This window comes from Dendropsophus ebraccatus, unplaced genomic scaffold, assembly GCF_027789765.1.
Source record: "Dendropsophus ebraccatus isolate aDenEbr1 unplaced genomic scaffold, aDenEbr1.pat pat_scaffold_526_ctg1, whole genome shotgun sequence".
NCBI classification, from domain to species: domain Eukaryota; kingdom Metazoa; phylum Chordata; class Amphibia; order Anura; family Hylidae; genus Dendropsophus; species Dendropsophus ebraccatus.
Window position 1 is genome coordinate 18565 of NW_027210127.1, and position 11679 is coordinate 30243.

At 41.3% G+C, this 11679-nt stretch overlaps 1 protein-coding gene across 1 annotated transcript; it reads right to left on the minus strand.

Moving 5' to 3' along the window:
• Window positions 1-4206: 4206 nt before the first annotated feature.
• LOC138777149 (pinin-like) lies at window positions 4207-11442 on the minus strand. Its single transcript, XM_069956255.1, has 9 exons — window positions 11268-11442; window positions 8186-8263; window positions 7585-7653; window positions 7246-7318; window positions 7067-7161; window positions 6550-6625; window positions 5905-6060; window positions 5683-5821; window positions 4207-5540 (listed from the first exon to the last, which is right to left on the minus strand). Exons 1-9 carry the CDS (start codon window positions 11378-11380, stop codon window positions 4243-4245), a joined length of 2097 nt encoding a protein of 698 aa, XP_069812356.1. The 5' UTR covers window positions 11381-11442; the 3' UTR covers window positions 4207-4242.
• Between the last annotated feature and the right edge of the window lie 237 nt (window positions 11443-11679).

The following is an 11679-nucleotide window of genomic DNA, read 5'->3' on the forward strand; positions in this document are numbered from 1 at the left end:
AGGCTTCCCATACAGTACAGTGCTGTATAAGACTGCTGGAGTGCATATACAGTGCAGTAGTAGTACAGGCAGTGCACCACCATCTCCCATACATTACAGTGCTTGGATGGGGGGGACGCTATACAGTAAAGGATGGGTGAGGAGTTGGTGACTACTGTACTATAATTGCTGGTTCTGATGAACATTTCTTATGTTTAATGTCCTGTACAGTATAGTGCTGTTCTGTTCTGTACTGTAGTGATTATACTGAACACTTATCAGTGTACTAAATGAGGATTGTAGGTAATTATTGGTGGCTGCTGGAACCAATTAATCACATTTACATTATCTCCTATGGGAAGACACTGCTTGGTTCCCAAACTGCCTTCCGGAACCAATTAAGTTTGAGAACCGAGGTACCACTGTATTCTTTATTATGTTCCCGCACCCCCCTGCCGGTTGTGGATTATTATGGTTTAATAGTTTTAATAATACTACACCCGACAATAGATAATATGGTTTGGCATTTTTTTTTTTTTTTATTTATTGAAAAGGGCGTGATTTATTTTATTTTTTTTGAATATTCAGGCGTTTTTGCAATCCGTTTTGATCCATTTTTCCATTGACTTCCATTATAAAAAAAACGGATCCATTTATTTATTTATTTTTTAACCTGACCCTACTTGTGTGTCCGTTAAAGAAAACGGATCCGTTTTTTGTATTTTTTTTACAATGAAAGTCAATGGAAAAACGGATGCACACAAATGCATGTTTTTCATCCGTTCCTTGCAAAAAAACGGATTGCAAAAACGTAGTGTGAACCCAGCCTTACCATAAGTTTATTTTTTTTTAAACACACTTTTAGTCAAAGTGAACTTGTGTAAGTTATTGGACTGCCCATATAGATTAAAGGAGAAATCCGGCGAAAATTTTATTAAAGTATTGTATTGCTCCCCAAATGTAATATAAATCACCAATATACACTTATTACAGGAAATGCTTATAAAGTGCTTTTTTTTTACTGCACTTACTACTGTATCAAGGCTTCACTTCCTGGATAACATGGTGATGTCACTTCCTGGATAACACGGTGATGTCACGACCCGACTCCCAGAGCTGTGCGGGCTGTGGCTGCTGGAGAGGATGATGGCAGGGGGATGCTCAGTGTCCCTACAGTGCCCTGTGTCCCTCAGTGTCCCTCTGCCATCATCCTCTCCAGCAGCCACAGCCCGCACAGCTCTGGGAGTCGGGTCGTGACATCACCATGTTATCCAGGAAGTGACATCACCATGTTATCCAGGAAGTGAAGCCTTGATGCAGTAGTAAGTGCAGGGGAAAAATGCACTTTATAAGCATTTCCCGTAATAAGTGTATATTGGTGATTTGTACAACTTTTCGGGGCCAAAACAATGCCTTAATAAAAATTTTCGCCAGACTTTTCCCTTTAACTTGCGTTGTGTGAACATGGCCTAACACATTATATTGCATTGATCCATTAGCTCTGCGATTGGCTAGTAAGAGCATATAACAGATGGCAGCCACAGAGGTCCTGTAAAGGCCCCAGGCTGCTTAGTAACAACGCAATCACGTTTTGTGGTAAGTCTATTTGACTCCCAGAACTACTTGTGAGGGCTCCCCAGTCTCATCCAGACCAGGGAGAGCTCATTCTACTGATAGATGTAATCCACACCAGTGATACATTTATGGCATTCTGTAGACATAAAATAGTCCTTTATAGAGACTTTGTCCCCAGAATTTTGCTGTCCTATCCAATCCTGGTAAAACACAGTTGTACTTTCCCTCTGCTGGTGAAAGGCATCTATCAAAAAGGGTGAGACTATGACTGTATGACACTGCACCTCGCTGTCATGAAGCAGTCCTTACAGTGTGGCGCCTATTCAATCAGTTCTACGTCCGTGTTCTGCACGTGTGAATGCGGCCTAATACTTCAGTAAGCAGGCCGGAGGAGCAGCTCATGAATATCAGACTACTGAGTGTGCGCTTATTTTGACAGATGCCTCGCACCAACAGACAGCACTTTACTCCTGGCCCTGTCACTAGGCTTATGCTGTCCGCAGATAAGGCAGTTTAATGCCGGTGACAGATTCCCTCTAATAATGACGCATTCGAGAGAAACTAAGTACCCCCCCCCCCCCCCCCTTCCCAGTATCCACACATAGTGTGAACTAGACCTTTGGGACACCCAATGATCCTTAGAATAAGGCAGCAGTGTTGTGGACTCTTCCGTCTCTGCAGGACACTAACAGCTCTGTTCAAAAGCTTTTAGGGTCAGCTGCAAACCCTTTCACAGGCAGGGGCTGAAAGTGCAGTTTACTGGGATAAACTGTGATGGCGCTGGTAACTAGATGCAAGTCTACAGCCCAGTTCATAGGTAATATATTGGATGTGTTCGTGTGTGTGTATATATTATTTTTTTTTTATCATAACAGGCCAACCCACCCTATGTAACTGCCCCATTGATCAGATGACTAATGAACATTAACCTTATTGGTTAATGGCTGGGATTGGGCACCCAACCAAAATTGATATTTTTTTTTTTAGGTCCCCACAATCCTAGCCATCAGCTGATAAGAGTGATTGCTCGCCTGTCCGCTGATCACCAAGTCTTTCATGGTATTTTCACACATTCAGGGTTTAATTGCAATTAATTAAAAAGCCAGGATTGGATTTGAAAAGAGGAGAAATCTCAGTCTTTACTTTAGAATATTTCCTCCATTTGTAATTGGTTCCTGGCTTTGGCTTCAATAATTGCAATTAAAAACCTGACTGAACAAACCCTTACACAGGGCCTGTTCAGCTGTTTACCGTCCTGAGTGAGGGTGCGTTTACACAGATTTATCTGACAGATTTTTTTTTTAAGCCAAAGCCAGGAATGTATTTGAAAAAGAGAAATATTTCCTTTATGACCTGTTCCCTGTGTCATATATATTTGTGTAAATACACCCTAAAAGGCCACAGTCTTATAGTGGCTTCAGCGCAGGGGTATCAAAAATGCAGTCCTACAGCTGCTGCAAAACTACAATTGCCGCTGTCCAGGCATGATGGGAATTGTAGTTATCAACAGCTGGAGGGCTGCAAGTTTGACAGCCCTGATCCAGAGGGAGCATAGCCCTACCACTAGGTATACAGGCTGTGTAGCTGACAATGAGACAAGTGAACAGCTGCACGAATACTCGTGATCCTGGCTGTATAATCATTGTGTCGTGTAAAAGGTTTATAATTAGAGATGAGCGAATCTCGAGCACGTTCTGGTTCTTCTGAACCCTCTGCCCTAGGGATTCCTGGAAAATACTGATACAGTCTATGGCTGTATCTATGTTATCCAGGCAGCCTTATAGGGCTAAACATCCACATCTAGAATAAACAAAACCTTTGACATGTCCCTAGGTGTTTTTTTTTTTTTTTTTTTTTTTTTTTTGACGGTTCCAAGAGACCTACACCAAGCTTACGGCTGACAAACGGAAATAGCCCAACGCTTGTCGAAAGTTATTTATTTGCACATAAAAGCCGAACAATCGCAACTGGTCTTACAAAAATGTTAAAACACATACAAAGCAGACAAGAGTTTGGCTATGTTAGACTTAAAATGGACCCTACTTCAAACATATTCTACGAAGTAAAACAAAACCTGTACATATACCATTTGTCTATTAGTACTATGTCACCCTGAGATGTTGCTCAGACCAAAACGTGGGAACATAATGTCCACAGAACGTGGAGCCATTGTGAGGTCTCCATTAAGAGAAAGGGAAAAACTCATTCACATGTATATCACTTTCTATGCTAGCTTCTTAAATACTGATGTTATGTGTATTTCAGGCTAGGGGGATATACAAACAACTAAAGTGTTAGTCTAGAGAAAATACTGTATGACTGTACATCCACTGAGGGGAAAATTAAAGGGGTCAATTTAGTCAACACTATCTGTTAATCATCTACTGGGGATTCAGTATGTTGTACTAATGTACTGTGAACTAAAAAAAAAAATAAAAAAAAAAATAAGAGGAAAGTATGGTTAACGTTAACGCTAGCAAATAAAAGAGGCAAGGATACTGAAAAAAAAATCCTTTATGGTTTTATTTGAAGATCTTTGAGCTTACACCTCTGATAAACCACCAAAAATACAAAAATTATCCAAAAAAGGAAAAATAAAAATAAATTCACTGTGCTTTCCAAAACAATCAGGACCATGCTATTGTTAAGGTAGCACCATTTTCTACTACAGTCCTGACCACAATCTGGTCAACGCCTTTTATCTTTCCTGTCTGATTTACGGTCTCGCTCACTTCTTGACGGCCTTTTGGCTGAACGGCTACCTTCAGAAACAGTCCTCTTCCGGTCAGACCTCGATGATACTTTCTCCTTGGATCCTTTGGAGTCTCTGTTACTGACTTTAGAAGACTTGTGACTCCTCTCTGCTCCAGACGCTTCTCTTTCTCTTCGCTTACGCTCAACACTTCGCCTGCGTTTCTCCTCCCTGACATGCCCTCTACCTCTGCTTCGGCTCCGACTTTCACTGCTACTACTACTACTGCTGCTACTGCTATCCCTGCTGCTGCTCCCACTGCTGCTGCTACTACTGCTGGAACTACTCTGACTACTGCTGCTGCTGGAGCTACTGCCACTACTGCTTGAACTGGAACTACTGCTAGAACTACTGCTGCTGCTACTCCGGCTTCTGCTCTTGCCCGCTTTGTTCCTGGTTCTGCCCCTACTTCTGCTCCTCTTTTCCTTATGTTCTGAGGAGGTAATCTGGGTCTGCTCTACTTGGGGCTCTGTGTTATTTACAGGTGTTACTCTAGCCTCCTCTCTCTCAGGTACAGGCTCGTCTTCTACATGGTAGTGTGAGTCAAGCCTTGTCTGGGGCTCATAGTGAGCCGGTGGATGGAACATAAGTTCTGTCTCTCGCTCCTTTTCTGGTTTTTCTGGCAACTCTACTTCAGATTCAGGCTCATTTGTTCTTCGTATGTCGGTTTCCTCACAAACTTTAGTTTCTGGCTGGTCATCCGTTCTCTCATCACTTTCTACTTCCTTACTATGGTTAATATCATCCTCTAACTGATCTACACTTGCCTGACTAGTATCCATTGTCTGCTGATGCTCCTCTTCCTCAACGTTGTCTCTCTTCTCATCTTCTCTCACTTCTTCCTCAACCTCTGGCTCCCTTTCTTCCCACTTACTAATCTGTGGCTCTTCTACCTCAACCCTACCTTCTTCCTCAATCTTTTCCTCAGCCTTGGAATCGTCACCATCTTCCATAAGACTATTATCCTGCACTATTTCTACATCTCTTAAAGTAACGCTAACATCCTTCTCTTCCTCAAAGGTGTCCTCCATCTCTATGTCATTAGGCAGGTTACCTGTCTCCTCATCTATCTCATGCCGAGCCACCTTACCATCTTCTGGGTCCTCCTTCTGTTCTTCATTTTCGTCGTCGTGCTTCTTTTCTTGATCTTTCTCTTTCATGGAATGGCGTCTAGGCCTAGCTTCCATTTTATTCAACTGCTCTGCAAACTCAGCTCGTCTACTATCAAATATACCTAAAACAAGAGAATGCACGGTAAGAGCGAAAATCTGGGGATACACTTTACAATGTTTGTAGTCAAACATAAGGTCATTTATACAGAAATGGCTCTTGGAGGCCAAACAACTATGATTCACAATAAGCATAAGTGAACTTACTATTCAGCTTTTTCTGCGACTCCTCGAATAACTTCTGAGTGGGTGGACACATTCTACCCGGTATGTAAAACAGATGGGGTTTTGTTTTTGTCCTTATATACTTTATGATTTTTACATTGTGTTCATTCCATTCTTCTTGCTGAAATAAAAAAAAAATATTAATTATCTTGTAAATGTTACACGCCGACATCTACTAGCACTCATGTAGATATAACTACTCACCAGATGTGCCAGTTCAACCTTTTGTTCTAATAGTCGCAGTTCTGTTTGTTTGGCACGTCTTTCCTCAAAAAGTTCTCTCCGCTCATTTTCCACCTGTTTTTTCTCTTCTTCTGCCTGCACTTCAAGCTTTTGCTCAATTTCTTGACGTCTTTTTTGCTATAAGCCAAAAGAGAAAATATATATGCAATTAGGTATGTTAGGTATACAGGCTAAAATATTTTTTTAGGTCCAAAGAGAAAATATATTTACAGTGCAGATTACAGAGTTAAGGGGTATTCAGAAAAAATATGTCTTCGCTATTTAACTGTGCTTAATGAAGTGAGGTTTGAGACCCACGGGGGCAGCAACGATGGGGTAAGTTTAGTTTTCCTTTTCTATCTAACTGCACCATGAGGACGGTTATAGATTATAAAAACTTCTGTAAATACCCAAAGAGATAAGGAGATGCTGGCTCCAGACGTAAACCTCATACCTGTCTAGCTCCCATACCCTATAGTGTAGATTTATCAAAACTGGAGAGGCAGGATTAATAAATTCTTACAAGCTAAAAAGCCTTAATTTGTAAACTTTTACAAGAGTTTGCCCAATAATTGTCTCTAACAGCAGCATTTGTAGTAAAGAAAAGAAGAAAAAAAAAAATCTTACTCTCTCTGTAGCAACATTAGATTCTTGTTTGAATTTTTGAAGTGTTCCCATCAACAGGCCAAATATTCGCCGATTTCTGTAAGGGGGGGGAGAAAAACGTACTGTGTTATTCACTATGTACACAAAATTATGAAAACCAAACCACAGCATCACATGCTCGACTGTCACTACATTCAGATAGGGAACTTGGGACTAGAGTTGAGCAAACGTTGAGCACACTTGGGTTTGACCAAACTTACACTTTGCATTTAATTACTGGTGGTTGGAGAAGTCGGATGTAGCCCAAGGGAGTCCTAGGGCCATAGGCTGTATCCATTTTTACCCGGACTCCCTAGGGCTGCATCCAACTTCTTCAGCCACCAGTAATCAAAAGCTGCACACGTTTGGGTGCTCGAATTTTGTGCACCTCTAGCCATAATGGGCGTGGATCCCCAGCAATCACACATGCTGCGGATAGGTGTTAAATGATATGCAAAATCCAGTAGTCTTAAAGTTACATAACAAGTATTTGCCATACCTTTGCTTTCCCTTTTCATCCATGTTTTGATCTTGTATAAGATCTCGGCGTGTACGTTCTTTGGAGGTAGCAACAACAGAGGATTGCAACGCTGGCTGTTATAAAAAATAAATAAAGTTTAATTACCAAAGAAAGGCAGATTTGTAGACGCTACAAACATGTAAACAGCAGATACTTACTTTTTTATCATCCTCTTCCTCAGCGTCGCTTTCCTGGCGTGACTCTCTCCTCTGCCGACGCTCCCCACCCAGCCTGGAATATTAAAATGAAGTTATTTAAGTTTTGCTCTCCCTTCATAAGAAATCTTAAAGCCCAAAAACACTTTGTACATTAGAAATGAACAGCCACCAGGATTACAATGACAGTAATGTCTTTGAATCCAGAGGGGAAATGTGCAAGTGTTTTGTTTTCTTTACGCAAACTACTAAAACTATGCTATGTGAATAAAGAATTAATACAAACACACACAAGATATTAGAAATTAAGCCAAATAGTCATGAAATAATAATAGACATTACCTGCTAAGTGCACCCTCAAAGTCCCGCTGCTTGGCTGGGGGTCCTCCTCCTCCATCTGAGAGTCCACGCCTATAAATAAAGGAATGTTATAAGCAACATGCAGAATTTGCTTGCCTTATAAAACATGATTCAATTAAGGCTTTGTCACATTTGCATCAGATCCCATGTGATTAGAGTAATATTTCTTAATTATTGCTCAAGTTAATGGTAACAGGAAAAAACAAACACCGGAGTCAGGCACCTGATAAATCCCAATCCCTCAAACTGCAGACAGAATTTTTACACTGTTGCCAAAACATGCACTACAACTATAAAACAGACAACCCACTAGTATGAAAGGTAGCTGATAAAGCATATCTATCTAATTGTGCAGCTAAACAAAACAAAAATCCTTTACTTCAATGCTCTCCCACAGCTTCCTTGTATCAGTGTGAGCAGGCAGCTCCTGGTGTCACATGCATGAGGAAGTAACGCATACTGACAATGTGGCGGCACAGGGGGGATGAGGAAAGGGAGGATGGTTTTCTATTTAACTGCATCCTGAGCACAAATACAAAAAAAAAAAAAAAATCTACAGAATTAAAAATTAAATGGTAATTACCGTAGCACAATGCCACCACGGCCTCTACCTCCAACCACATTTGGACCTGTGATAGTCATCCGCCTTGCTGGTGCCGGCCTAGAATGAAAGAGAAAAAAAAAAAAAAAAAGTGTTAATACAAGACATTATATAACAAGTTTTTATTTCTGAACACTTACAGGGGCTGCAGCAGTCCGCTCCATAAACTCTACCTAAGGGCCCTATTTCACAGGACGATTACCATGTGAAAAATTGTTAAAACGTAAACGATAATCGCTCTGCGTAATTGCAGGCAAACGAAAAATCGTTCATATGTCGTTTATTATTGATTTAGATCTCAACCTAAAATTATTGTTAATCGTTTGCTGTAATTCCACATTCGTTCGCTCAAGTTCCGCATTTGTCCACTAATCGTTCAGTGATATTGCACATTGTTCATTGTTTTGCTGGGATCAGATGGAGTAAACGATCATAGTAACGATCGCAATAATGACCATTGTACTGTGTAATATGGTGAATGATTTCAGGTTAACGATAAACAATCTAGTTTGCGATGGTTTATTATTAGTCGCTAAGACTGTCTCTTGTTATCTAGTATAGGGCCAGATCAAGCTGTGATTGCTGTGACCTTAAAATCTGACATAATTCACCCATAAAAAGGTACTCAATCTCTTACATTTTTCTATAACGTAAACCAGGGGAGTCAAACTTGTGGTCCTCCAGCTATTTCAAAACTACAGTTCCTATCATGCCTGGACAGCTACAGCTGGAGGTCCTTGGGTCTGACACTTGTGGTGATACATCCAGACAAGTGTCAACTTTCAGTAATGAAATATCAATAGGGTATAGCAGCCCAGCCCTTTTATTTATAGTCAATGTTAGTAGGAAAGCCTATACACATGTAAATGTGGTATTACCTGCAACATTCTGTTTCTATTGTTTTGATATTGTGACAACTAAAAATAATTTACATACAGCTAATAGGATTACAAAGGAATCTTAGTGTATAAATAACAGAGCTGGGGTGAACCCAAGAAAGCCACTTAGCCTATACACCTTGAAATCTGCTACCAGTTACATATCACTAAAGACAAAAACAAGTTTAAATAGAAATCCATCGTGGAAATGCAGACAGGATGTTAGAGAGAGGGAGAAGCTGACTAGACAAAAAAATTAGCATGACATTAATTGATCTAAACAGCTTCTGAGTTAGTGTCCTATTACATGGAGCGATCTTTGGACTAAAGATAAACGATCGCAAACGAGATTGTTTATCGTTAACCTGAACTCGTTCACCATATTACACAGAACGATGGTCGTTAGATACGGTCGTTACTATGATCGTTATTTCTTGATCGTTTATTCCTTCTGATAACAGCAAAACTATGAACAATGTGCAATTACACTGAACGATTAGGGAAAAAATGCGGAACTTGAGCGAACGAATGTGGAATTACAGCGAGCAATTGACGATAATTTTAGGTTCAGATCTAAATCAACATCACAAACGGATTTTTTTCGATCGTTGCCTGCAATTACACAGAACGATCATCGTTTAAATTCGAACGATATAGCGTTTTTTCGCACAATAATAGTCCCGTGTAATAGGTCCCTTAGGAGCCATGTCCTCAGGTTTGACGAGACTTCATGCCACAGCTATACAATGTATATGGCCAGGACTGCATGATGACTTTACGCATTAGTGCAAGTAATAAACTTGTACTAACAAAACCAGTGACATCAGAAAATGTATTCAGGGCACTAAAACTCTTATTTACTCACAAGGCACATGGACTATAATAGAACAATCACGCTGCCTCTCTTTCGACATTTTTCCACTAGAATGAACATGGTCTAAAACAGACGTGTCAAGCTCAGACCCTCCAGGTGTTTCAGAACTACAATTCCCATCATGCCTGGACAGCCAACGCTAAAGCATTGGCTGTCCAGGCATGATGGGAATTGTAGTTCTAAAACAGCTGGAGGGCCTGAGTTTGACACATCTGGTCTAAAATAAGCCAATACAAAGGTTCCCATGCACAGTATGTATTCAAAGGTTAAAGGGGTTATTCACCAAAAAAAAAAAAAAAAATTTCTTTCAAATCAACTGGCGCCAGAAAGTGCCAGAGATTTGTAATCTACTTCTATTCTAAAATCTTAAGTCTTCCAGTACTTATCAGCTGCTGTATGTCCTGCATGAAGTGGTGTATAGTATATACTCTCTAGTCTGACACACTGCTCTCTGCTGCCACTTCTGTCCATTGAAAACACTCTCCTGCTCTCCAGACTGGAAAGAATACATCACGTCCAGCAGCTGATAAGTACTGGAAGACTTGAGATATAAATCTCTGGTACTTTTTGGGTGCCAGTCGATCTGAAAAAATAAAATAAAATTGTTGAGCAACCCCTTTAAACCAGTCATAATAGCCCATTGAATTCTATGGGAAATTCAAGGTGCCTTAAAATGGTCATACGTTACTGGAAAACTACAAAATTTTAATAAACAAAACAAAAAACACACACACCACCACACTTGTCCCTTGTATGTGGTTTTGCAGCATGGTTTCACTCACTTTAACTCAGCTAAGGACTGATGTAGCCCTCTCTCTAACCTCCATTAGTCTAGGGCAGAGATTGGAGACCTGCGGCTGCTGCAAAACTACAATTCTCATTACATCTGAACAGCCGGAGCAAAGCATGATGGGAACTGTAGAGGTGACAGTCACCCCATTGAGATAATTTCCCCCAGTCATACACAAGACTGCACATGGCTGATAACAGAGAGCAGCTTGATATAAAATAGCCAGAACAGGCAGGATACTGACTAAGCCTAAGGTCAGAGTGATCACCTAACTAATGCATACTACAACTCCCATCATGATGAGGGTTGTAGTCCTGCAGCACCTGGATAGGTTATTGCAGAGCAATGCACCAAGGTCACAGGAGACAATGGAGCCGGGTGCATTATGAAGCAGTAGGCAGCAGTGTAAGAAGGAGGGGAGGCCCAGACATGAGGGTGTGCACAGGTGCTCGGCCATGCGCCTCCTGTCTGGTCACAGCCGGCCTCCTCCCCACACCTCACACACACAGCGCACCGCCTTACCTGGCATCATTCGGGTCCCGGCCAGTCAGTTTCCGTATATTTTCATCCACATTTTTCAGACTCTCCTTCGCCTTTTCCAGTTGTTCTTGCAAAGTGCGCACAGCTACCGCCATCTTGTCCGCCCAACTCGCTCGAGAACCGCTTCCGGGTTACTGAGCCAAGACGACCTGGCGTGGCGCTTCCACCTCTACCCGCGGAAGTGACGTCACAGAACCGCGCCCATCAGCGCCGACCAATCAGATCAAAGAGGCGTGGAGTCTGTGCCGAGGCGTGGACCGCAAAGCCGTGATTGGTTACCTCCATTTACCACAAACAATAGATAAAACCCCCAACTGTCTAGACCAATTAGTGACCCTTTTGTTCACAATAATCACAGTCTGCTCCTCCTACATTTGTGTAAAATTAGCAGATT